The 26,750-nt window shown below is 41.9% G+C and overlaps 1 protein-coding gene and 1 long non-coding RNA gene across 12 annotated transcripts in view; one reads left to right on the top strand and one right to left on the bottom strand.

Annotated features, from left to right (window-relative positions):
• Positions 1 to 12,294, top strand: part of LOC107313225 (uncharacterized) — a 31,471-nt gene extending 19,177 nt beyond the window's left edge. The window contains exons 2-3 of the long non-coding RNA XR_014945794.1: positions 1,407 to 1,578; positions 9,395 to 12,294. This is a non-coding gene — a long non-coding RNA (uncharacterized LOC107313225). The remainder of the gene's footprint in view (positions 1 to 1,406; positions 1,579 to 9,394) is intronic.
• The window catches only part of SLC20A2 (solute carrier family 20 member 2), a 55,320-nt gene continuing 30,159 nt past the window's right edge, over positions 1,590 to 26,750 (bottom strand). For 7 of the 11 annotated variants that reach the window (XM_085546561.1, XM_085546562.1, XM_015861266.3 and 4 more), the window contains 8 exons: positions 25,693 to 25,778; positions 24,035 to 24,131; positions 21,931 to 22,047; positions 21,045 to 21,248; positions 19,052 to 19,640; positions 8,350 to 8,535; positions 7,569 to 7,653; positions 1,590 to 3,073 (listed from right to left, as the gene is read on the bottom strand). In XM_085546561.1, coding sequence (XP_085402687.1) covers positions 2,909 to 3,073; positions 7,569 to 7,653; positions 8,350 to 8,535; positions 19,052 to 19,640; positions 21,045 to 21,248; positions 21,931 to 22,047; positions 24,035 to 24,131; positions 25,693 to 25,778 — 1,529 coding nt within the window. In that variant the 3' untranslated portion in view covers positions 1,590 to 2,908. Of the gene's footprint in view, positions 3,074 to 6,987; positions 7,073 to 7,568; positions 7,654 to 8,349; positions 8,536 to 19,051; positions 19,641 to 21,044; positions 21,249 to 21,930; positions 22,048 to 24,034; positions 24,132 to 25,692; positions 25,779 to 26,750 lie in introns of all 11 variants that reach the window. The other 4 variants (XM_085546568.1, XM_085546570.1, XM_085546569.1 and 1 more) reach the window with 2 other exon arrangements.

Genomic DNA, 26,750 nt, shown 5'->3' with positions numbered 1-26,750 from the left:
TGCATTCATTCTTCACTCTTAAATGTGTTTTGTAGCGGCTGAACTAAACTGTTTGCTGCACTTAAGTAGCTCTTTGACTCCCACTCTTTTTAAACTTACCAAAGGTAATGAGGTGAGAAAACTGGAGGTTGTAATCATACTTATCACTCCATGTGGCACAGCTGTGCTATGGCTGAGGAAGCAGCACTAGTGTTGCAGGTGCTGGAACTTAGGCCAGAAACTGTGTTGGGATCCCCTTGCTTTTACCACATATGCTGCTGCTTGAGGCTTTCAGAGGGGTTTTCTGAGTGAGAAGCTGAATACTGGAAGACGAGTAAGAATACAAAAATTCTGCCCTTCTGAGAGGGGCTAGATAACTTTGTTGTTGTCTCTTGGATTAGCTATAGAATTGCAGTGTGCCCTAGTGGACAAGAAGGCCAATGTGATTCTGGAGTGCATTAAAAAGAGCATGGCTAGCATATCTAGGGAGAGGATCCTTTCCCTTCTATACTGTCCTTGTGAGGCTACACCTGGAGTACTGTGTCCAGTTCTGCGCTCCTTCAGTTTAAGATAGGGAACTTTTTGAGGGAATGGAGTGGGGGGTCACAAAGATGATGAGGGGCCTGGAGCATCTTTGAGGAAAGGCTGAGAGACCTCGGACAGTTCAGCCTGGAGAAGAGAAGACTGAGGGGAGATCTTGTCAATGCTTATAAACATCTAAAAGCCAGGTCTCAAGAGAATGGGGCCAGGCTCTTTTCAGTGATTCTCAGTAACAGAAGGAGGGGCAATGGGCACAAACTGGAACATAGTAATTTCCATATAAACACCCTTTACTACAAGGGTGAGAGAACACTGGATCAGGCTGCTCAGAGAGGCTGTGAGTCTCCTTCCCTGCAGATATGTAAAACCCTCCCGAATGGTTTCCTGTGCAGCCTACTCTAGTGAACTTGATTTAGCAGGGGGATTGGACTGGAAGATCTGTGGAGGTCCCTACCAACTCCTACAATTCCATGACCCTTTATCTTGCTTAAATAATGTAACATGAAAACAGTGAGATGAGAGATGAGGTCAGGAGGCTTGAGGTGAAGCTGGTTTGCTCCTGACCTGGACCCAGCCTCGGCACATATGGTAGCCATCACCCAAACTGGCTCTAGCTGAGTAGATCACACTAGGCAATTATTTTTGTATTTGGGCATTGGCTGTGGTACGGGGCTGCAGTTTTGACTCTAGGGCCATGTTCTGATTTTTGAGCTGTATGTATTGTTTTTCATACATTGTGGTATACTGAAATGGTGTCATGGTTTCTTCCTCATCCAGCGAGTTATTCCTGCAGGTGTCCTCTTCTAAATTCCACCCTGATGCTTACAAACGATGCCCCAAAAGCCAACAGAACCTCATACTTTCTTTTCCTTTGTTCAACTTTCCAGGACCTTCCAATTTTTCAAATTCATCTCAAATATCCCTGGGAGCAGCATACATTGCTTGTGGTCAGCAACACAGATGCCACCTTGGAGTCGGCATGGGCCGGTGATCTTTTCCTGCTTTGGTGCCCTTCCCCAGCATTGCTAACACAGATGAGGAACCCTTAAAAAATGAGAGGTAAAAAGTGATCGGGGCTGTTCATCTTTTATTATAAATTTAGTATGAATGACCAATGGAAAAGTCACAATGGAGTACCAAGACCGTTTATCAAAATTTTAGCAGCATTTAAACAGTAAGAGATTTCCAAACCTCTTCCAGACCCCCTTGCCCTTTGCCTCCCACCCACCAAACAGTAACCTTCACCCAAATGTGCTTCCCGAAGCTGTGCAGGGATTTAGCTCACCACTTCCTGCGTCAAATCCCCTGAGCTGCCTTGAGGAATTGCATCCCGAGTGCTGGCCACCAACAGCCAAAGCCCCCAGCCACAAAAGTGGGGCTGAGTGGGTTTTATGGCCCAGCTGCCATGCCAGGCAGCCCCACTCCTGTACCAGAAGGCAGGCAGCTATGGCTCACCAGACAGAGACAGAGAAGACTGATGGTCTGTGCTGGCACTGAGACTGATGGCAGGGCAATGGGGCTGGGGCTTGAGGGAAAGCTCAAAAGTAAGTAGTGAGACACTTCACAAAACAAAGTCAGTGGACTGCCAGCTAGTGTGGACAACAGTGTTCTGCCTACTAAGCAACAAGAACAAGTAGAACAAATTTTTTTTGTGTGCTTTTTTGTTTTCTTTTGTTTTTAGTTACATTAAGATGGGCAGAGCCTGGCTGTTGGTAGGTTGGTGAAAATAGTGTTAAATTAGAGGTGAGGAAACACTACACACACCCACACGTGTAGACGAAAAAGTATTATTGGTAAGCTATTCCCCTGCTTCTTTGGTACTTCCTAAACTTTCTTATCCAAAATATATAAGGGAAATGCACCATTTAAGAGTTACTGTTTGTAAGTATTTACAAAGCCATAACCATTATGCTATGATACATCAAGATCAATATGATATGAACAGTTATCTTATGAAAAGCACTTTATGCACATTTTGTTCCAGTATCTTAGTAGCTTTAAAAAAATTCATGTGTTATGCAGTCCTGTACCTCGCTTCTTATATCAAATGGACAAGAAACATTTCCTAATCCATACTTCTCTTCAAAAGATTAAAAAATTGCCACCAAAATGATACACTATGTACATTTTCTTTTCTAAATATTAAATTCTAGGCAATTATTTTCACCCCACTAATAATATAACTTAGATATTGTTACCTACTATATGCATATATATTTATTTAATACATAAGAAATGGCACCACATCACCATGTCACCAATATGACACATTGTTATGTACAGTAGATAAGAAGTTAGATATGGAAGATGGATTCTCTCCGACCGGTCCTTTCATGGGAACGCTTCTCCCCTTGATGCTAGCTTGGCTACTTCCCCTGTTTACAGCTCCTCAGACGTAAGGCAGGATACCATACCTAAGCAGTGCCATTACCCCAGCACTGAACAAGCCAGCCACTGGGACAGTCACAAACCAGGCCAGGAAGATGTTGCGGAAGAGGCGCCAGTCAACAGCTTTCTTGGAGCGGATCCAGCCAACGGCCACCACGGAGCCCACCTTGTTAGTGTGGGAGGAGAGAGAAAGAAAAGATGTGAGGGGCATGTCCCAGTTCCCTCACCATGTCTGCACCAATGCCAGTCAGCTGATACCAGGAGATGCTCGAAACTGGTGCATTGAGATATAGAGCTTCTGGTGATGATGGCTGCCCTCAGTCATGCCCTCCTCCTCAAGCCAGCCTTTCTAGACCAGCCACTAAGCAAAGCACCCGGAGCTAACATCTTCCCCGCAGATGAACACATCAGCCTGATGCTAGGGGGCATGCAAACTACAGCAATATCAAGAAGCCTGGCTTCAAACAGGGAATGGATAAATAGCCAAAATATCCTCACAGACGCTAACAGGGCAGCCAAGGAGATTAGTGTTTTCAGAGATAAAACACACTGCAGTAAAGGTAAAGCTACTGTCTCTCTATCATTTGTTCTTTCAAATGAGTTTTCAGTTTTCCAACCTTGGTGATTCTACAGTTCTACAGTTCATGAACTTGGGTATAAACCCTACATATTATCATGGCCACTCTGCCACTAACAAAACACTGTAGCCTCATACATGTCTATACAAAGCAGATAGTAAAGCAGCAAGGAATGTGGCAAGAATATTCGGTTTTGAAGGAACTGAAACTCCAAGACACAACCAGGCTTATGGTCCCCTCCTGCAGCCTGAAATGCTATCTTTGCTTCCTTTTCCATGTTCATTTTCTTAATGGGAGTATTAGTCCCTGTCTATAGACTACAAGCAACCAATGTGTGGAACCAAGGAAATTATAAATGCTGGAGTGTGATAGGAGAGGATATCTGATCCACACCTTTGTTAATACCTGTATAAATTCTAGCTGCTGCCTAACCTCTCTTTTTAGAGGCAAGAGCACTTTGTTGACAACCCTATCACTCTCGTATCACTGAATCCAATGCTCCGGTGACAAAACAAGGAAAAACTAAACTTGATGTACTGGGACTTGAAAGGCTTTGGTTTAAAGAAAGCATGAGATGTCCTTCCAGTGGAGAGGACCCAACACTTTGAAGGTCAGCTTAAAGATTGTGTGAAGTTACCTGAAGGACCATGTTTTACAGGAGATATACATCTAAGGGAATGAAACTAAAACATTGCTTTCTTTTGTCTGTAGGTTAACCTGCTTTAATAAGGAAATTTGCTAGACTATATTTAATCTGAATACACCAGGACTGGACAATGTGCTAGACTGTGCTTAGCTGGGGGAGCATGAGGCCTGTCTGTATGTAGCTTGCAGGAATCTCGAGAAAAAGCAGCACTTTGCCCAGCTAAGAGGAACTCGCAGCTTCTGAACATCTCAGGTGCTAATCCAGGGAAACAGTACTTTTCCAGCAGCTTAGCTGTTAGGCTCTGCTTTACATTTTGCATGCTTTTAGCAACAGTGCGACATGCTACAACAAGGAGTGTTGCTTATTGAGCAAGCCTGAAATTTACATACGGTAATCTCTGAGTCCTTCCTGAAATTTAAAAGGTATCAGCAATGATGGCATTGGTAATTTGTTTTAAACATCATTAATGTTTAGTTGATTAATAGTAATTTAGACGGACTAAAGGTTAGGAGAGTAGCTAAAATTTTGGTGTAGGGCAACTACACCTTCTGTGGAATTTCAGATGACATCTACTTCGAGATTGGTTTGAAACCAGTGCAGTTTGCCTTCAGTATGCTCTGCTTAGAGCAGATTGACAGGAAATACAGAAATGCTTTTGTCCCTCCTGTTCCTATGCAATGGTGCATCAAAATAATACCCACACTAACATAACTCTGTTAATAGAAACACAGAGAGTGTTTACAATACCCTAAAATAGTAACAGTAAAATAGAGCTGGCAGTGTGACCTCAGCTAAGTTGCTTTTGCATAGAAAAACCACCTACCTCCTGCACTCTGTTTTTCTCAGTGTGTCACAGCTGAGAAGCACCTGTTTGTAGATCTCACATTTTACAGTAAGCAACAGGTACTGCATGTGAGACCCAGCACTACCTGGGCAGCAGAAAGGGGAGGCATGCATTCACAGCACGCCAACTTTTCCATGCTAAACCTCGAGGCAGGCTGAACAGGTTAAATCGTTTTCCCAATGATTGAAAAAAAAAAAAAGACACTTCTATCTCAATGGCAACTGTTCCTCTGAAATGTCTGCAGGAAATTCCACAGGGAAAGATGGAGATGCTGGCAATGCTGTCAGAGAGACATTTTGCCATGGAATGAATGACAGATAATCATTCTCTTATGTCTTCATTGGGCCCTTGACCAATTGATCTCTCAACTCACAGTTTTGTTTTCCTGAAACACTGAGTTGGTGTAGTAATGTGATGTTCTGGAACAGCCTAATCCTGCTGGGAGGTAGATCCTCCCATTAAGAACGACCTATCTAATTATACATTGCAAGCTGCAGGTAGGTGGTGAAGACTTAACCACATTAATCACTTTTACGGAAGCATTTTTTAAAGAGTTAATGTGCCCTGCCCTTAGAAAAAAGACCAAGCCTTTGACTGTGTTGAGTCAATGAATACATTCTAACACAGCCCTCTCATTAGCTGATGGCTTCCAAGAAATTCCCTTTTGCATTTAAAGTTGGTCTATTTGTCTGCACCAAAGTGTATTTTCTCTTTTCTGACAGCTGACTAGAAGTGCTCCAGGCACACAGTGCAGATAATCAAAGCTGCATTATTCTCCCTGGCAAATTCTTCATTGGTTATTTGACTTTGAGTCAGCTGAAAGGGAGGTGTTTTGGAGCTACCGTTTTCACAAGTGGTTCACGTGTTACAAACTTTTTCCCTGCTTGAAACAGAGGAACCAGTTAGGCCAACACTGGGAAATGTGAACAGTCTTTCAGAACAGTCCAGGCTTGGCTACTGCTCAAAGGACTCTACAGTAGAAAGAAAGAAATGATTTTGCAACTGGGGAGCTTTCTGAAGAAGCAGTTTTCACTAGAAAAGGCCAACTGAACTAACTCTGGGTGTTCTGTGAGATTTGTGGATGTTGAGATTCTTTCACTGCCACTGGTGAGTATGCCCAGTATCTCACTGCCTGCCTGCTGCATTGCAGAGCAGTGCACCCCAAAAACCTGTCCTGGCAGAGCTGGAAGGGCTCCAAGGTCCCCCAGGTGCAGCAGTGAATCCCCCAGGATCTGGCCCTGCTTGGGCTTAGTGGTACATCTCAAATCAGAGCGCCTGCCAGCTCTGGCTTGGGGGATCTTCACCAAGCCCTACTGGAAGGTGATGCATACAGCCAGCTCTGAGTGCCCAGGAGTCCATGGGGAGTCAAAGGGAAGACAGAAATTACACTGGATTCATGAATTTTCTGGGGAATCAAATTCCACATTCTCACTGTGTTCTTCTGCAGTACAAATGTCCAAACACTCTAAAAGCCCCTACACAGGTTTCCTCCTATAGCATGTGACACATTTTGATTCTTCTCTTTACTAATCTTGTCTATACTTCAAGCTGGGCTTTTATAAAATATATATGTGCGTACATATATTTATGTATAAAATATCAAATCATAGAGACTGTATTTTGTGTTATAATGCACAAAAGTGAGGACGAATTTGTTTAATAGACGAAAGAAATTAAATTATTAGCATGAGGATGTAACACTTTTTTTAATACAAGCAGCTCTAAACTACATGTAACCTGGATCACACAAACTACAAGCCTATGTTATTTTAAGACGTCTACATTAGTTCCATATTGAACTAGGCAAGGATCAAAGACATTCCACACTTTTGTGCAATTACTTGTAATGCTGACTTTGCTCAGCTGTACCTGCCTTATACAGTCTTTGGTGTTTTGTCTGCATGGTGCATCGCGTAGTGAAGGCAATCTGCAGCAATTGGTATATCTCGTGTTTTGTTACAGATTGTCCTAGTGATGTGATTTACTGATGGGGTCACTGCAAACTCCAATACCTTGCAATGGGTGGAGCTTATTGGAATACCCACATTTGAGGCTACAAGTACCGTTAGCGCACACATTACTTCAATGCAAAATCCACTGTGAAGAAATAAAAAAAAGACAGATGGAAAACCTGTAGTAAAAGAGTTATATGCAGGAAATCCCATGCCATGCACTTATCAAGACAGTGAAGTATAAATGATGAATGGTGCGCAGCCTCTGAACAAGGGAAAAATGCTACATGACCAGGTTCAAATGGCACCTGTGTGGAGGAAACCAGGCTTTTCAATGCCAGATGCCCCTGCAATTGTTTGCTTTAAATTGAGGTCACGTGTTGGTAAGCAATGTTTTTCTTCAACCACAGCTAAAGGAGTTCACGCTCTGGTGGTTGCCAGGCCCAATTGCAACAGCTTTACCAAGACAACGTCAATGCAATATTTGGAATCTTGATATATTTTTTTTTAGGGCTGATTTTCCTTTGCCACTTTGCCACACTTCCTGTGCAAAAACGTGCCATTATCCACTGATCTGAGCAGCATAGTTTAAGATGAATAGTCCAGACTGCCCTGACTGCAGTCACTCGGCGAAGGCATACCTTGCAGTGTGTAGTACTGACAGGAAGTCCAATATTGGAAGCTACCACAACTGTGAACGCCGAAGCCAACTCAATAGTGAATCCACTGCGGGAAGCATAAGAAAACACTTCACAATCACTCTTTGCATCAGCTCTGACTGATACCACATGCGGTGTGCCAAAGTCTTACCTGCGTCTTCTTCAACCGTTTATCTCCAACTGATTTTTGTCATATAAATAAAGAGAACAAGGAACTGCTGAATAATGGAAACAGTATGGGCTAGTCACCTGCAGTAATTGATGGCACGGCTCATTGCATCAGGAGTTTTTGCTATGTTATGCTGCAGTGAATCATGCCTAATTAGTGATTTGGTTAAGCACCGGTAGAGGTCTAATACGTACCAAGGACAAAAATTACTGTAATGAATACATAGGTTGTAAGTAGTCTGAAGCACACCAGGAAAGCAACTGTAACCTCACAATTTCCACATATACCTTCTGCCATGTTAGACAGGTCATCAGAAGAAGACTCTGTTCACATAGACCTCCACACCTCGGACTCACTCTGTATTAGTTTACAAGCATATACACATTTTTTTAATTTTCTCTTTCTTTGTCTCTTTTTTTTTTTTTTCATCCTTCCTTTCTTTCTCTTCTTTCTCATTTTTCAGAAAGATGCGTAAATCAAAGCCAGGTTATCATTAAAGCACAGCAAAACCAGCAAACAAAGTACTGCCACAGCAGTTTCTCAAACTGGCTCACACACAAAGATCAACCAGCATAATGACAACTAAGCACCTACCTTGAGGGTGTGATTGGAGTGAGGTCTTTACCCATGGTCTGGATAACTCTTCTGCCCCAGACCCAGAGACCCACGCAGATCCCTACCCCTCCGTAAAACAGCAGCCAGACAGGAGTTGATGCTTCTTGCATGACACCACCTTGTTCATAGATGAGCCAGAGTGCAACAAGGGGACCGATTGCATTACTGGAAAAAACAGAAGAATATCACCCGAGTTATAAAAATGTAGATAATTGCCTTAAAAGGGAATTTTCTGTGCTTCGTTTTAATTCATAGTATGTGCAGAACTGCTGACCCTGCAGGCAACACTCTTCTTCACTTGTGAAGACTGCAGCAGTGGACTCTTATCATGTTGCTTTTTCAGATGTCACTTCACCACTGATAACTATAGCAAGTGCTGAAAACAATTCACCTTTAACAAATCATTTCCAGAAATGTCAGAGTTGGTAATAACTTACAGATGTATTCTGAGAAAAAAGCAGGATTTTCAGTATCACACTGAAGTTAACTGAAAGATTATCAGTCCATGAGCTCTGCATCTGTAAAATTCAAGAATTAAATGATCTTTTGTTGAAGAGGGAAATTAATGGATAATGCTAGAGAATTTTAGAGAAGATGTAGATATTATCTAGTCTGACAACTTGCAACTTTTAGAGATATGATAAGAATGCAGCTGGGAAGGTGACTAAGTCCTCTCCAAATGCACTGCATAACTGATTATGCTGGATCAGAGAGAACTACTTGGTGACACTCAGGTAGCAGAAGCTCATTTTGCCATCCTGCCGCTGCTGTCTAGAAATCCATAGAAATTCAGTAACACTGAAGTCCCCACTCCAAAGGCACACCACAGGATACTGGTGCCTTACTTACGCTCCAGTGCCTGGAGGAAGACTTCTGACTATGCTTATTCTGAAAAAACACATTTCTCAGAATGAGAGTTAGCAGAAAAACTCAGAAGCTGGCATCCAGTTATTGTATAGGCTTAAACACCAAAAAGCAGATAAGAACTTTGACATTACTTTTTTGTTTGTTTGTTTGTTTGCAGTTCTTCAACTAAAACCAAGCTTGCCCTGCGGAGTAACATTTAGCACAAATTGTAAAAGCATGGAGAGCAAGGCGGTATTGTAATTAAGTCTAAATAACAAAAAGGAAAGCAGTGCAAACCTGACCAACGTCATTCAAAAAGTTTGAATAGGAACAGGAAGCTCCCTTCTTTGTAAAGTGATAACAGAGAGCCGGTGGTGGTGAATGACACGTGCAGCACCAACAGCTATGCCTGCCCTGTCTCAATTTAGCTGCTGGTCTTGCTCCAAAGCACACAGTTGGAACAGGGGACATTTTAACATAAATTGTTGAGCAAAGCAAGCCACTCCAACCTACAGTCATTCATTCAGTTGAACCTCATCTTTACCGGAGAAGAAGTTGCGCACTAACAGCCAAGCCCTCAGTACTGTCAGCACAGCATGTCTGAGCAATGCAACACCTTCTCCTTCCCTTCTCCTGGTCCTTGTAGAACCTGGCCTGAAAACTGAGAAGTACCCCTGAAGGAAACTGACCAGGAAGGCATTTTCCCTTGTAAACATATACAACACTAAAGCAGCAAGGCAAACAAAAGCGCTTGAAAACACTCTCTGGTATAAAAAGGAATGAATAAATCTTAAAAATTTTGAGAAAAGTGCTGGAAATAAATTAGTGAGCTAACATGAATAATAAAATCCAGTGGATTTGAAGACACTGGAATGAAGAACTAAGTACTCTTTAAATAAAGAGTGAATTCCACTAACAAATATACCTTAACATTCTGCTCTATTTCAATATCTGAATATACATTTGATTTGTTGAATTTTGTGAATGAATAAATACAGTCATGCTTTAGTGCCTGAATGCAAGAATTGCTTTGTCTTGAAGGTAGAAAAGGTACATGAACGAAGCATTTCTATTACTTTTAAGTTGACTTGCAACTCCTTGGCCACCATTTGCAGGTGCAGATTAAATTGCATGTATGTTTTAATGCCTTGTTGTACATGAAACACAATTCACTGTACCTTCAACTAATGGGTGCTGAAGGCAGCTGAGGATGAGAGTAACTAGAACAGTAATCAGATGAGCAAAGGGAAAACTGATTTTCCCTTCGTATAATGGTGAATAACATAGGGACAACCTTCCTGCTGAAAATAACAAGTACCTTTGGAGCAAGCCCAGGTGCTGATTTCTGACTGTTCTGAAGAGAATATGCACGGATATTTGTCAATCCTAATGTAAACGGGAAGACAGAAAAGGCTTCAAAAACAACAGCAGAAAACGATGGTCTTTTGTATCAAAATCCAGTTTTAATTATTTGCAAATGCTACAACTCTGTGAATCAACTAATCCTAATCCTCAAAGAAAAGCTTATTTTCTTATTGTGGCAAGAGAGGGCAGAGCAAAACTCCACTGACTTGTACCTAGCTATGGAGGATCGAAGTGGATAATGCTGCCAAACAAATCAGAGGAGATCATACCAAACCACAGATACCATCCCTGGATGGAAAGAAAGCAGAGGAGCACTGGATCAATGTATATTGAGAAGTCAAAAGTAATTAACTGCATTGTCATACATGGGCATCTACACTACTGGGTAGATATTTACACCACAAGGGCATTTCTCCTTTATTATGGAGAATTACGGCTTAAACATTCAATTCCTAGGAACAACTGTATGTCCCAGACTGAATACCAGCAAGAGGCTACCATCAAGCAGCAAATTGGCAGTGGTGTGGAGCCAGGGTCTCCAATCTACTATGTGTGGCTTCTGGGTGTATTCAGGTTCAGTCCCAGGGTCTTGTGATATCAGTGCTTCCTGTGTCATGTGGGGAACATCTCTACAAGAAGCCGTCAGCCATGTTCCACCACAGAACTGCCAGAAAGTTATCAGTGAACAAATCTGATTCACAAACTGCTAAGATTAGGATCTTGGTACAGCATGCATTAGTTTCAAGACACTGCCATTACCATGTGCAACCAGCCATCCTTGGGACTAGGAAAAGTTCATCAGTGGAAGACAACCGGTCCCAACAGGAGGGTAAGAGAGAGATAGCACACTAGTAAAAGGTTGTTAAAGACTTTGTTTTAAGACGTTCTGCGGTGAACAGATGTCTCCTGCAGCTGAGTGACTAAGCAGTTGAACCATGATATGGGCTGTTAGGATGTGGTTTGCAAAATATTTCCCACCAGTTCTGTCTCATTTGACTCAGGATATGATCAGAAGGAAAGCAGACCTAAAATCTTCCAAGCATTTGGCCAAGACTCATTTCACAAGTAATTTGAAGTTGTGATTTGCTCTTACCCTCCCATGACAGCTCTTTTACTTGCTTTAACCAATGTGTATTTGTGCTGGAGGTCCCATCTGGGAAAGTCTGATTCACAGTTGTTTAGAGGGAGAAGATAAGAGAAAAAAGAAAAAGGCCTCACGCAGTCACCAAGTGGGTCTGGACCCCTATCTGCTTCTATCTCTCTGTAAAACTGCCATTAGGTTCCTATGCAACTTAGTTTTGCATCTAAAAGCCAAGATAACAAGGTCCCTGTTGGGGTGCTACTTAAGTTTTCTGTATCTACAAATCAATGTCATAGTATGCATTTTTCCACTGAGCACAAGATTCCAATGCAAGTTAATTTTATGCTGAATTTATAACACATTATGGCCCAGCTCCTGAGTCTGCCATGAAGCATCGTCTTCATGCCCAGTTTTTGCTATTTCTGCTGGTCTTGGCTGCATGAGGGGTGTCAAGCTGCCTGCCACCTGCAGATGCACGATCCAGGACTAGCAGATACCTACAGCAGCACTTGTGCTCACAGACACGTGTTACCATGGCACAGTCAAGCGGCTTGAACCATTTCTGAAGTGCTTGCTGATCCTCCTGGTTATCTCCTAGCTCTCTCAACTAACATAAACTGGCATGACTTCTCTTTTCTTGTTCATTTGTGCCAGTTGAGAATCTGTCCCAGAGCATTTATAAAACTGTTGTGAAAGACAATGCTTGACAGTTCATCTGAACTATAAATAGAGTTGGCTTCGCCTCTCCCCTGAGAGACAGATAGTATTACCACCAACAACAAAAAACATTCAGCTGTCATGAGACAGGCTTAGCAATTACCAGTTTGCCATGCAAACATACATGCACACACACACATGCAAGTAGAGAAGTATGTGTGCTTTTGGGTCACGTGTCCAGTTCTTGGTCTACAGGAACAAAGATTATACCTTTTTTGTTTTTTCTTTTTAAAGTAAAAAGTAAGGTTTTTTTTTCAGAAGTGAAAGGATACCATCAGTTGAGAACTCTGGATATCATCAAGCCTCATGCAACTTGCCATAATACTTTGAATTAGCAACACTGTATTTCCTAGCTACTTCTTATTTTAGCGATTTGCTAAAAAGAAAATCTAATTGTAGTTGAATGCTAGAATCTGACTAAGCTTTCTGTTATAATCTGTGAGCTACAGACTATATGGTGACCATCCTTTAATTCTTTGCTACCTGAAAGTCAGACTGTGTTTCTGCCATGTTTTCAAGTTGACTGGAAGAAGCTTAGTGCACACACTAACAATGATTCAAATGCAACTATGGGCAAAATAGCTGATAAATCTATATTAAACTTCCAGCATTACACATAGAGTTACACATTTCCCATTCATTCAAGTATTTTCCAAAACAGGATTCCACAAATGACAGTAAACTTGCCTCTGAACTTCCCACTGGGAAATGAAGTGGGATGATACAGTTTTTTTCCTATACTGCAGTCATGCTTGGAGATATCATGTAACTGTGTAACACTGCAAGGAAAGTTTGCTTGTGTAGTGTGCCAACAGAAAAAAATACATCCTGGCCTCCAGGGATCTCAGATGATCAAGAAAGGGCCCTGGCTCTTGCTTTTAACCTACTTACAAAAACCTACAGTATTATGTACCATGTTATGTGTACACACCATTGTGTGACAACAGTGCGTCACAGATATGCCCCATGAAGTGCAAGCTTTGGGTGTGTTCTGAGTCATGAAAACCACATATTTTTTCCTGTAACTCATCACCGTGTACTCTAAATGGTGGCCCTGAAACATAAATCCCTGCAGGCCGCAGGAAAGGACAAAATACATTTTACCATTCACTGCAGCACAGGAATACACATTTCTGCCATTCCTACCTCTTGGAGAGGCAGAGTTGGTAAAGACACATGAGAAGAAATCCCTCTCCCCAAATGGCATTGATCTGCACCACCAGCAGGGACAAGCCATTCCCAAAAATGTCTGTGTGATTCTGGCAAAGGGAGAGATAATAGTTTCTTTCTGCTCTTCTCTTACTGGCCTGTGTGGCGAGGAAGTGATGGCACAGCTATAGAGGCACTTACTTGGGTAGTTCAAGACACAAGATCCAAACCTACTCAGGAGATGCTTTCAGGACATACTGCTATTGAAAACCAGAGAAATCAGATTTGAAGCTGCTGTCAGTAATAGTAACAGACAGCTTAGCTTCCAAAATATTCTAAGTAATCTTGGCTGCAGCTCTCAGGGAGGAAATAAGAAATGTTCATTTTGTAATGTGCCCTCATTATAGCTCCTGTAGATCCCTTATTCAGCAAGGAAACTGAATCCCACTATGTGCTCTGTGTGTAGTGAGATACTGACAATGTTCTGACTCTTTGCTCCTTTCATTTCACTGCATTTATTCTGAGAAGAGGGGAAAAGGTGAGTCCCAGTGCTGTTGGTGTGCTCTGACCCATAACTCCAGTTAAGCCTTTAGGGATGGGAAAGGAGAAATTTCCTTCATCTGCCTTTGGGCAAATAGATGTCTCCTAGTTTTACTGACATCACCTTGAATAACAATATACTCCTGATCTAGTAGAGATTCAGCTTGTAAGACATTGAAATATTTTTTGGAAATACACAAAATATTTTTACTCTAGCTCTGAAATAGCTCTGAAACTCCCCTGGCTTTCAGGAAAGGGCTAACTCAGGCTTTGTTACTCAGCATCAGCCCTACAGCTTTGGTGGCTCTTCCCTTGTCTGCATCTATACAGTCACCTCAGGCTGCTGCTGTTGTGGCATCGCACTGTGGATCATTGGGATTCCTGCTGAACAAACCTGTATTTACAGAAATACAGAAATACGCTCAGTCCAGCACAACCATAGGTGCATATAATCCCTGATGACCAGCAAAGCATAGCTTCTCTGGAAAGCTGCCTCTGAACAAGCATTTAGGAAGCTGGCAGCTCTCACCATGTCACGCTCCTGGCCCAGGTTTTTTTTTCCATCCTGCCCTTTTTATTCTCCCGTTGCCCTTGCAATGACCTGACATGCTCCCTTTGTGCTCGGACGCCGAGCCAGTGTGACCTGCCCGCTCAGCACTGCTGATTAAGTCCAACAACAATATTTTTTCAGGGGGTCTGTCCCAACACATTTCGTTGGGATTTTAAATTCTTTAGATTTCATTCAGCCCATGTGCACTGTAGTGTCGCAAGGCTCTGGGCCTGGCTCAGTTAGTCCTGGCCCTGGAAGAGCTCCAGCATCCTCAACACCATGCATATGAGTATTGCAGCAGGAAGGGATGGTCTGAACAGAGCAGGCAGCCAAATAAGGAGTCACCATGGCTCCCTGCTCCTTTTAACATACAGCTGCCTTGGCAAGGATCCCTGTGGCTATAGGCCATAACTCCAGTGACAAACTTCAGTGCCCAGAGATAGCAATCGCTATCTCTGCTGATAGGTATTTCTGCGATGCTGAATGGCAGAGATGAGCTCTGAAGAAACTGGGGTCTAGGTACCCTTGTGCTGAGTTAGTTCTGCAGTCAAACGCAAACTACTGATTCAGCTCTCTCAGGTCCAGGGGAAAGGACTGAAGAATGAAACAAGGGAAATTCATGAATGATTTTTTTGCCCACTACACTGCTATCCAAACCATACGAGGCACCTCTGCTCCATCAAGAGTTTCAGAGCAGTATCATGTCTAAGTCCATACCATATGCTGCTGCCTTTTGTTGTAAATGTTTAACCACCTGCAAGTTGCATTCCTTCTATTAGCTTTTAATTTGTCTCTCTGCTCCTCTCATCTGCTCCTGTCCCTCCCTGGGATAACAGCAAACAGTCTGATGGAAAATAGACAGAAGAAGTGTGAGGAGGGACAGCTCTGAAACAAGAAAGGAGAATGGAGAAGGCAAATCCAAAGAAAAAGCACTGGATGAAGTAGGCATTGCCCTGAACATAGGATGGAAGAGCTTAAAGCCAAATGCAGAAGCAAGCAAGATTTTAATGTCAGGATTCAAGGATAAGAAAGAATAGGGAGACAGCAACAGCACTCAAAATGAGCAGAAGGAAGAGGAATGAGGAAGACGGGATTAAAAATAGCATAGCTTGATGGAAGACAGGTTGCCAAGGCTTGCTTTCACACAGAAACATGGACAGAAAGCCATGCTACTAGTGAGCTTCTGCTTCCTTATTTTTAAAATTACACACTGCCTCCTCAGCTCTGCAGATCTTTATGTAACACACTGAGGAGTCAAAAGCCCAGTAAGAAATCTTCTGCTCTGCTAGACACACAGACAGGTAAAATATCTGCACTACACAATCAACAGGATAGAAATCTGCATTCCCAGAGCATTTTATCTACTGAACATTTTAGTCTTTAGTTACCATGAGTTATCTGAAACTCAGTAAATCTGCAAGAATTGATTCATTTGCAAACTGGGATAAGATCTTAGATCCATGACCATCTTGCGTTTTTAACAGCCCTGACAAAATGAAGCTAACTTGTTCTTTAGTTTTGTGATTACATGAATTCAGCTGAAAAGAGATCTTAGAATGAAATGTGTTTCATAAAAATACAGTGCTGTTAGCAAATCTGGAGGGATCACACTGACAGAAGTAAAACATTAAAAGGTATGAATTTTCAGGAAAGAATATTGCCAAGGCAACAAGCCAGTCCAAATGGGGAATTCTGGAGGAACTATGCTATTGGCACAACAGAGCATCACCAAACAGGGTCTGAACTTCATCTTTCACCCTGTCCAGCTCCTACCAACTACCAATGGGGACTTTATAGAAGCCTACTGGTACTTAAAGGGGGGGCACTACAGGAAAGCTGAGGAAAGATTCTTTATGAGGGAGTGTAGTGATAGGACAAAGGGTAATGGCTTTAGGCTAAGAGATGGTAGATTTAGATAAGACATTACGAATAAATTCTTTACTCAGAGGGTGGTGAGGCTCTGGAACACGCTGGCCAGAGAAACTGTGGATGCCCCATCCCCGGTGGTCAGTGCCAGGTTGGATGGGGCTTTGAGCAATCTGATACAGAGGCAACTGCCCCTACCCATGGCAGCAGGGCTGGAACTAGGTAATCTTTAAAGGTCTCTTTCAACCCAAATCATTCTGTGATTCTATGATAACTCAAAGTCTGATTTTTGAATGGATTACATCTTTAGTTCACTTCTAACAATTTCTACTGCCTTCACCTGCTGACAGAAAAGGCAAGCAGTGCTTGCAAGAACATGTCAGTCCTCGAGGAATACCTACAGACATCAGTTAGAAAGCACACAAGTGTCACAGGTATCTACTGTTGTAAAGTGCAAACTTCCCACCAGAAAGGGGACAAAGGAAAGCCATTCATTCACTATGAAAATTAGAAGCTCAGCTGAGGATGAGCTGACACAAGAGAAAACTTGACATAGCCAAGTGCTGCCTCCTTGGCTTGACCTAATGAGTATACTGTGCGTGGATTTCAACAGGGTCCTTCAAAAAGGGCCCTTACAGAAATTAAGCTGTCATGAGATGACAGGAAAGACTCTCTTAGGGATTAATAACCAGCTAAAAGGGAGCAAGAGAAAAGCAGAAATGGTGAGTAAATCTACTCAAATAGCACTTCAGTTCTTTACAGATGACAAAGGCTTTACAAGTTATTACAAAAGGAGAAGGGAATGAAACAAGGAACACAAGTGTCAGATTCATACCCTACGTAGGCATGTCTCTTCTCCCTTCAGTCTCAAAAAGGCAACCTGGAAGAGATGCAGAAAGCGCAGCAAGAAAAGGACAATTCCCATATAAGCAACAGTTAAACAGACAACAAATCTTCAGCATGGGCAAAGAAACAAAAAGGGCTCAGAAAGTAATGGGACAAAGTCCTGGAGCAGACAGGATCATCAAATCAGAGCTGCAGACAAAGAGATCTGAGGCAAGAAGCCTCTCAGCTACGGATGCTGGGAGAAGGAATACACAAGAAGAAATATTAGTAACTGTTTGCTCTTCCTCATGCTATCTTCCTGTTCGCAACTGCCATTGGCCACTGCCAGAGCTTGGGTACACTCCTCCATGGGCCATTGCTCATGCTCAGAGTGCCTGAGCACAAGTCCTGATATTTGGGAAACATCCAAGTGAAAAGAAAGTCATGGTGCTGCCCTCTGATCCAGAGGGAAGACATCATCACATGAAGGCGTCCTTCTCAAAGCCAGATGCCTGTAATGAAGAGAGCAGTAGCAAGAGTGAGAACAAGAAGGCTCTTCAGAAAGCATTATTCTGAATTCCCAGGATACTGGATGGATGGGGGAGCAGAGACATGTTCTTAAGTGCTTTTGAGATGAGCTGTGAGTTAAATTGGGTGGCTGACAACAGCTAGAAGCAATAACTGTTCTCCTTGCTGTGTGGGACAGTGTTTGCACAGATGCCTAAGGAGGGCTATGAAAGCTATGATTGCTGTAAAGCCCTGTTGCAAATGTTGAAACTGACACCAGTAACTCACATCTGAAACTGTGAGGGTTCAACAAGAAGGGGACTCAGGATGGTGCAAGCTTAACCCAAAGGATTGCTGCTTCTACAGTTGGTCCCTCTGAGCATGCTGTCACAGGGGATCTCTGTGGGGACATTACCACATGGATCAGTGCAGGCCTGGGGAAGAGCCAGTTCAGCCCAATCCTAAAGGAAAAAAAAATATTCCTATAGGAAAAGCATGCAAACCACCCTTCACCCACTGAGAGGGAAGGGTGCAGCATGCCTGTGCAGATGAAGCAATGTCATAAGCATATGAGCAATTGAGGAAGGCATAAAGTGCTCCACCCCGAGCCTACTTCCTGAGTCCTTTGGTCAAAACTCTTGTATGTCATGGAGTGAAAAAAAAAGCAGTACCTATAGGGAGCCTATAAGCAGGAGAGGAGTCAACTCTTTGAAAGGGTAGATAACAGCAGGACTAGGGGAAATGGTTTTAAGTGTATAAGTTGCAGCAATCCAAAGAAAGACATTCTTCATACACCTCTTTTTGCCATGTAATGTGATGAGAGAAGAAATTCATCTAATTACAAAAGTAGCCTAAACATGTCACTTGCTGTTGGTAGCCACTGTTGTAGTTGAAACGGGCTGTGAACTCTGCAGGACAGTGACTGTCTTGTTTGTTTTTAGAGTGGTCAGCACACCAGGGCACCAATCTCCGGGGGACTCTCAGCGCTTAAGCCTGAATTAACCTAGCTACTACACAGTTACTTAACTGAGAAAAGATGTTACCACTGAGAAGAAAAGCTATAGACCAAGCAGCCAAACTTGTAAAAAGCATTGTGGACATCAGCATAGTAGTCTTTGAAAATACAGTGCAGATTATCATCTGCCTGAAGAAATACACTTTCTGACCAGCTATCAAACCTTGCTCCAAGCGCTTAAATGATAAAATTGCCGGTTTGTGCAATCTCACCCTCTTACCTGACATCATTCCCTCCATGGGCAAAGGATCCAAAACAGGCTGTTAAGATCTGGAGGAAGTGGAAAAGCAGATGGACCTGAGACGTGTCCTTCTCTTCCTTGTCTTCTTCCACAGGGTCTTCTGGGGGCCTGTTAGGATCTGTGAGTTCAGAGGCTAACTTCATTTCCACTCCACCCTCCTCCGCCTCAATTTCTGCCTCGGCCACTGCGTTGCAATAGCTGGAGTAGCTGTCATAGCGAACTCGTTTCTTAGAGTAGGACACCGTGTCTCCTACTAACTTCTCACTGTCCTCGGGAGTCGATGTATCTGCTGCCTTAAATGAGGAATGCACAGGCATGCCACAGATAGCAGCTGTATAACAAGTATAACTATTGTTGCGTCGTAACAGTTTGTAGTTGTTTTCTTGAGCAGGCTTCTCATCAGTGGACCTGTCCAGGTGCATTTTGTGTAGCAAGTCTTTGTATAAACCTGAGTCTTTGTGCACAGTGTGATAGACATGGCCATCACTCCTCACCTGGCCATCAAAGCTGAAAGTGCCGTTAGAGACAGGGGATTTCACAGAGGTGTGCGTCATAGAAAAGGCCCTTCCTAAAAACAGCAGAGATTTATTCAGATGTTATTTCTATGAAATGCAATTTTGAACCCCCCCCCCCCCCCCACTTCACAAGATGAGAAACCAAGAGGAAACGGCTAAAAAAAAAAATAAATCTATCACAGGGTATGGGATAAAGAAGGCCAATTTGCAATGTATGCTTTGAATGAGTGAAGAGTTCATCCACTGCAAAGTAAATTCTCCCATCAAAAGTTAGGATTGAATCAAAAGTATATTAAAACAGAACAAAAGAAAACAAAACACCTTTGTTCCAGCACTGGGTCTTCCACAAACACGTGTGAGGACCTGCAGTGCCATTTAGGACCCTTCTCTCAAAGGTGATATTTGAAGCCCAAGTCCTCTAGTTTTTTGAAAACTCAGTTATGTAAAAATTCCCTATCTGTAAAGTAAGCCCTTTTCTGAGGTTTTTTTTTTTTACTTTGAACATGTGCAAGTATGTCAGGAAAAGTGGTCTTTCTGCAATTTGATACTGAAACACCTATATTTAAAAAACATTTACACGACTCAAAAATAATTTAACAAAACAGAAAACAAAAAGCTCGTGTTCTGCAAAATGTATTTCCTCAGCTACTCACATATTTTGTATATTTTATTTCTATCTACATAGTTATTCCCACTATATACATTTAACATCAATATCTGCTGTGGAACACATATCACAGCTAAGCTGATATTTCTGAAGAAACTCAAATTACCTCTGTGCAACATTCAGAGCTGTTTTATCTGGTTTTGAAGTGGAAGCTCACGCTCAAAGAGCTCCCACCGTGATTTCTTTGATTTTGTGAGAATCAGCTGAATACCTCAGGCGTTTACTTACCAAATTACAGGGTTGCATAGACATTAGTAAAATGATAGGAGAGTCAGCTGACTCCAAGTGGGTGGGAGAGGGGTGATGTGACCACATGGAACAGAAAGGGCTTTATGCACACAAGCATACCTCTGATGAATATATGTTCAGAAAACAATGGGATTTTTCTAGCGGACATGCCCCAAGTGGTCACACATTCATCAACTAAAACCCAAATCTTTTCATCTCCTGCTAGTAATCTTTATGCTGCATTTAACCTTCAAACATCAGCTGTTTATGTTCTCTGTATTTTTCCACTGCTTAAAAGGATGGAAATACCATTAAGAACAAGTAAAGCAGGAAGGAAAGTAAGTTCTGCTTTCGTAGAACTCACAGGCAACCTAACAAAATGTAATTGTTTTCAGGCTCTCTAGAAAATGTCACTTGTAAATGAGAATCTTTCTCCACAAGTGGTAAAGAGGGATAAGAGCCAAACATCCCAAACACTAACTTATCATTTACGATAGAAACTTACACGCAGCAAAACATGCTATCAAAACAAGAAGACTGTTGTGTCGTCTTAGTTTCTTACCATAAGGTACACGTGGATGGTTTCCATTTGCAATAGCATCGGATGCCCCAGCAGCTTCTGTTACTGAGCCAGTAAGGGGAACTGAGCTCTCATCAGACGCTTTGGCACCAGGGAGCTCTTTAAAGACTGGTGTTTCTTCATCTTGAATTTTATCAAGACTTTCATCTGATATCCTTGACAGTGCAGCATCTTTCTTTAACCGGCCTAAAGAAATAACAGGACTGTAATTCTAAACTCAGCCTCTCTGTCACACTGCTTATGTTTCCAGTGTTTGCATCAGTGGAACAGATCCATGTGGATACAATAGCTTGGCTCTGTTTCTTACACATTATTTATTTCTAACACCTTGCTTTGTTAAATTCATTTGAGAAAATGCTAAAGCATTCTTTAACTTCACCAACATATGCACCTGAAGTGAAACACCAAGCTGCTCATTAATTAATGAAACCTGAAACTTTTCTCTGATTTTGCAATGCTATTATTTGCTGAAAGTAGCAAAACAAACAAGTAAAACACTGTAAAAATAAAAGCTGCGATCAGTCCAGCTCACTGTGAAGTTAGTTATTTGAAGATAATCATTCTGCCAGATTTTCCTCTTAAATATTTCCTTAACAAAACATAAAATGGATTATATTCCAGGATTTATTTTCCTGTTTCTGTTAGACTCTGGACAGCATAAGCACTGCAATGGATTGCCTAAAGAGGTTTTGAATTTCTTCCACTGCAGGTTTTTAGGAGCAGGTTACATAAATACATGAGGAACAGCTTCAGCACGCCCTGCCTGTGGGTGAGGACTAGACTAGATGACATTTCAAGGGCACTTCAGTTCTGAAATGAAACTCTTCACAATTTAAAATCACTCACATTTCATCAAGCAAGTACTTACTTTCTATTTTTCTCTTCATCCAGGGGCATACAAAAATCCAAACTAAGACAGCAAATACTAAGGACACGCCAAGTGATATTAGAGCAATAGCCCACATTGGCAGTACCAGTCCAAGTACTGTGAAGACAAAAGTAAAAACCAAGCAAACTGTAAGTTAACTTATTTATCCCAAGCAGTGGAACAGCAGACTTGTGAAAGCCCATGTTTGCCATATATTCAAACCCAGTACAAACGAGCTACTCACTTTTAACGTGGATATGTCAGATATATGCAGTATTCAAAGGTCTAGTTGACCTGCTAACATTTATGGGACAGATCCTCTAAGAAATTTGTTACCCCTCCATGACTTCATTTCCAAAGAAGTCAATGGCAAAACATTGATAGCAGGGCTACAAAACTAGTTTGTCACTACTGTATATACTAATGCACGTTAAACTCTGTTGCCCATTAGGTTAAGTATTTACCTGACCTCTGCTCTGGTCAATAAAACCTGCTGCTTAGCTTAATCTAAGCCATTATCTGCTTATACTAATAGCTTCATGTGGCACTTCTGAACCGAAGCTCCAGTCCTGCAATGTGAAGCCTTGCAAACAATTTGTGCTCCTTTAAGATCGCCTGGCTTCCATTCTCCCGAGAGATCTCCTTGCTCTTGTTCAATTAACCAGTGTGATCAGGCCTTTGATGAAGGAAGAGTCTGGACTCTGACCCTTCTGTCCCATCAATGTGTGCTTATCTTGCAGCTTATGTGATTGATTCATACTTGTTCATAAAAGCTGCCAGGGTAGAGGTGATGGAGAATAGACATGGGTTGTAAACATGTATTTTCTGCATATCAAAAACGGAATCCCACCTTTTCACTCACACACTTTAGAGACTGCTAAGCTGAAACAGAAGGGACATTAAGATTCTTATTTCATTTATTTTGCTTAATGAGTCACTGCAGACTGCCTGACCTACTTCTGCGAAACAATTAGTCAGGAAATGTTGGTTATACAGCTGATTTACTGTGAAACATCTTGGATATCCATCCAATGAGGATTTTGACTTAAGAAAAAAGCTGAATTATGCTTCCCTCAAAGTGGGAACTTTGCAAGCTTTTCATTAATTTCACAAATGCTACGCTACTGACCACAGTTTAACAAATGCATTTGTCTAGTGCATTTAGTACAGCACGTTTTAGAGAAAATGGATTTCCATTCAGAAAAGGTCACTTTCTAAAACTGTTTTCTTAATTCAGGGGACATGTTAAAGACTGGAGTCTCTTTCCAATTGTGTGATCATTCACTGCTCCAGGGCAGTGATCTAAAGATAACGTTCAGTGGCCAGACTCTTCAATAATGTAGTTGAGAGAACTGAACACTTTTTTTCTGAACTATTTTACTGCAAGGTTATGTTTAAATACTCATTGCTTAAGTAAATTTAAACATGAAAACACAAGTGCAACCATATAAACATACACATACAAATAAAAGTATATAAATATAGAAACATGTTAAAATGTACACACAGACAAAAATAAAAGTACAAATATAGTTAAAGTCATGAAAATGAGGTATCATTTCCTTCTACTGAGCTGCAATGAAAAAACAGTACCCAAGAGAGAAGATGTATGAAATGCAGAAAAAGACTTTGGGCTCCTTATCACTGAAGGGAAATAAAGAAGCAAATTTAATTAATAGGCTCTGTGCCAGATTCGTCAGAACCATGACTCTGCTGGTTTCAGTGGAGCTATAGCTTTGGATGGAGTGCACACAGCCTTCCAGACTGCTCTGAACCTTCCCTTATTTGCATGCTCAGATGTATGAAGCCAAAGCTGGCATCTTGATGTTTCCCTTTCCTCTAAAAAGGGAATTTTTTATATCTGTGCCTGTCTGCCCTAAACAGTGTTTGGGGGGGATCACAAAAACACAAGCACAAATAGAAAAATGTGTGCAAGTACATGCTTTACTCTTTCCATTTTGAACTCCTAATGAAAGAAGTAGCAATGCAGTGTTTACAGCTACCCAAAAGCACACCAGCAGAACACTGTTATCCACAACAAGTGCAGCACCGCAACTTGAGGAAACCTTCCAGCGGTGCCTCTGTCTGCAAACAGCTTGCTCACCTGGTGCCCCCGTGTACATGATGGAAAACACGTTAATAGCAATGGTAGCAGCATAGAATACTGGAAGTGCGCGAAGACCATTGGGCACGGGGTCTTCCTGAGGAAAAATCAGAAAAAAAAAGGAAGCATTAGCTAGGTTTTCCAACAGATCAATATAAGCATGAACCAGCATAGGGAAAATACATCTCCCCAAGCCAGTGCGAGGCAGGTGGAGCCTTCAGGTGGATGGTGAGGATAGGATGTTGACCTGGATGGCTGCAGCCAAACCTCCAAAGATGGTCTTCACAAGCACCAGTATTATGGGGAAGCCTGACACTGTTCTTGGGCACCATGAGTTGTAGCGTCAGGTCTGCTGCAGACCTGTTGGTTGACCCGGAGGCAAACTTCTTTCTGTGAGCATTTTACTTTGCAGGGGGCTGTCCTGGCTGTCAAACCAAGCACTTTAACTGAAGCAGGCATGTCACCATGCCTCGCTGCCCAGCACAGAGCTCAGCAATGGGCACAGGAGGCAAGCAGCCGTGCAGCCTTGTGTCCCTGGTGCTCACAAGCAGAGTCTCAGCTGACAGTGCATGCAATGCATGGAAAAAGCCTTTGTGAAAAGAGAGCTTTGGCCTTTTGATGGGCTCTGTGTAGCTGGGAAGAGCCTGATGATGCCAAGGGGTGTCTGCTCAGATTTTGTTTCCTAAAGTCATGCAGAGACACCAGGGCTATGTGCACAAGGGAATGTTCATATGATTTTGATGATTAATTTCCTAAGTTCTGAAGTTTTTTAATGGGAACTTTTCCCCCATAGTATCTCACCCTTTATGTAGGTCGAGTCATTTTAAATTCAAAGCTGTGTCCATTCAAATTTGCCACCTGCTTTTATCACTGATGTTTATTTACATCAGCATCACAACTAAAGAATGATGAAGTTGAGGTTACATGTGGTGCTATTTATAGCAAAAGAATTAGTTCATTGTCTATTTAAGTTCCCTCTATATCCACTAATACGGTATCCCTTATTTTAAGTCCTCGTCATGTGCTACACCACCTATTTTAGCAAGTTGAATAGTGTGGGAGAAATTAAAAGAGCAGATAAAAGTGTTCTTGTTTCCAGTCTCTGCTGGGTGGGAAGAAAGTCATCTTCCACACCAGTGATATATGGACTAATACTACCTCAAAGCTGACTAAGGTCACTAAAACCCATTGATTCAGATAGCAGGAGAATCTAGTAAATAAACAGATGTCCATCTTCTAATATCTTGCTTAAAATTTCTCTTAAATATTAATGACAGTATCTCCCAGTGAGAAGTATTCTTTATAAATAACAGTTTGAATTGCTACCATGAAGCTAAGTCAATGCGGAAATATCTTACTAATGAAGTAGCAATGTCAAAGTATAATCTGTCAATGAAACAGAACATATAATATTAATTAGCTCATGAAGCACTTGCATAGCACTTTCTAAGCCTCAATTATGTGTTTTGTTACTCAGTCTGAGCTTTCAGAATTGCTGAGAGCAAACAGAGGTCCAATGGCTAGGTAAAGAACGACTGGTCTCCTACCCAAAATGCAAGCCACAAACTTTCAGCTCTGTGGAAACATCCACACTCAAATGACAGGCCAGAACACAGCCTTTGTAACAGGCACTCATTGTAACAAAGGAATTGGTTTACCTTCTTTAGAATGAAGAATCTAATCAACACAAAAAGTACTCCAGACATCAAGCCAGACAACAGTGGAGAAATAAACCAAGAGGCAACTGTGTTTAAAGAAAAAAAAGACAGAAAAGAACATGAAATATATAGTATAATATACTTGTATAATAGTAAAGAAGCAAGTAGTCATGAGCAATGCATTCAAAACTGTTCTTGTACAACTGGAATGTTTCAGATATTTACTTACAACTGGTGCAGCTCAGTTTCCACTGACACTCATGAAAGCCCAGCTACTGCTAGGCAGTATAAGAAACATCAGCCAAACCATTTCCATATCACTTGGCTAGTTTAGTTACCGAATTAATCAGGAAGAAATTATCTGAGCTGATGTAGAGTTGACCAAGAGAATCAGTAAGAATTCCTGATCACCCTAACTGTGAAGGGTGCAAGCAAGTGGCAAGTAATTGCATCTAGCAGGATGCCATGTGGCTCACAGGGTAAGAGTCTCAATTTCCGAAGCACCAATTGCAGAGAACAATGCACACAAATTTTTTTGCGGGTAAGACTTGCAAATGTTCAGGACTAATATAACAGAAGTGGGTGGCAAAACTCCCACTGATTTCAATAAAACGGGATTAGGGCAAGGCTCTGGAAACCTCATCCAGAGTCACTTGTTGTTTGTGACACGGTTAACAGGTTGATCCTGCTCATTCTGAGCTCCTCCTGTCATTCTGAGCTCACTACAAACTTTATTTTACTTTTGACAGAATTAAAAAAATATATATACACATTGCTAAAACTTTTTATAAAGCTCAACTGTATTCCTGTGCTTTCAACCTTGAATCCTTTTAATGCAGGATTCAGGATGTGACTTGGGTTACAAGGCTTCCAAAGCAATACAGAAACCTCCCTGATATCCCTGCTTGGTGCTGCTGACGGTGGCAGTGGGAGGCTCTGATGCAAACATGTGCTGTGCACTCAGCTTTCACCTTCCTGGATCTGGTGGGTGGAGAAACATGACTATGGGCATCCATATCACTCCAAGTAAGAATGAGGTGCTGTGAACTGCCATAAAA

This window comes from Coturnix japonica, chromosome 4 (genome assembly GCF_054131305.1).
Source record: "Coturnix japonica strain WE chromosome 4, WE-NBRP24, whole genome shotgun sequence".
Taxonomy (NCBI): domain Eukaryota; kingdom Metazoa; phylum Chordata; class Aves; order Galliformes; family Phasianidae; genus Coturnix; species Coturnix japonica.
This window is presented reverse-complemented; position numbering and strand designations above follow the sequence as displayed.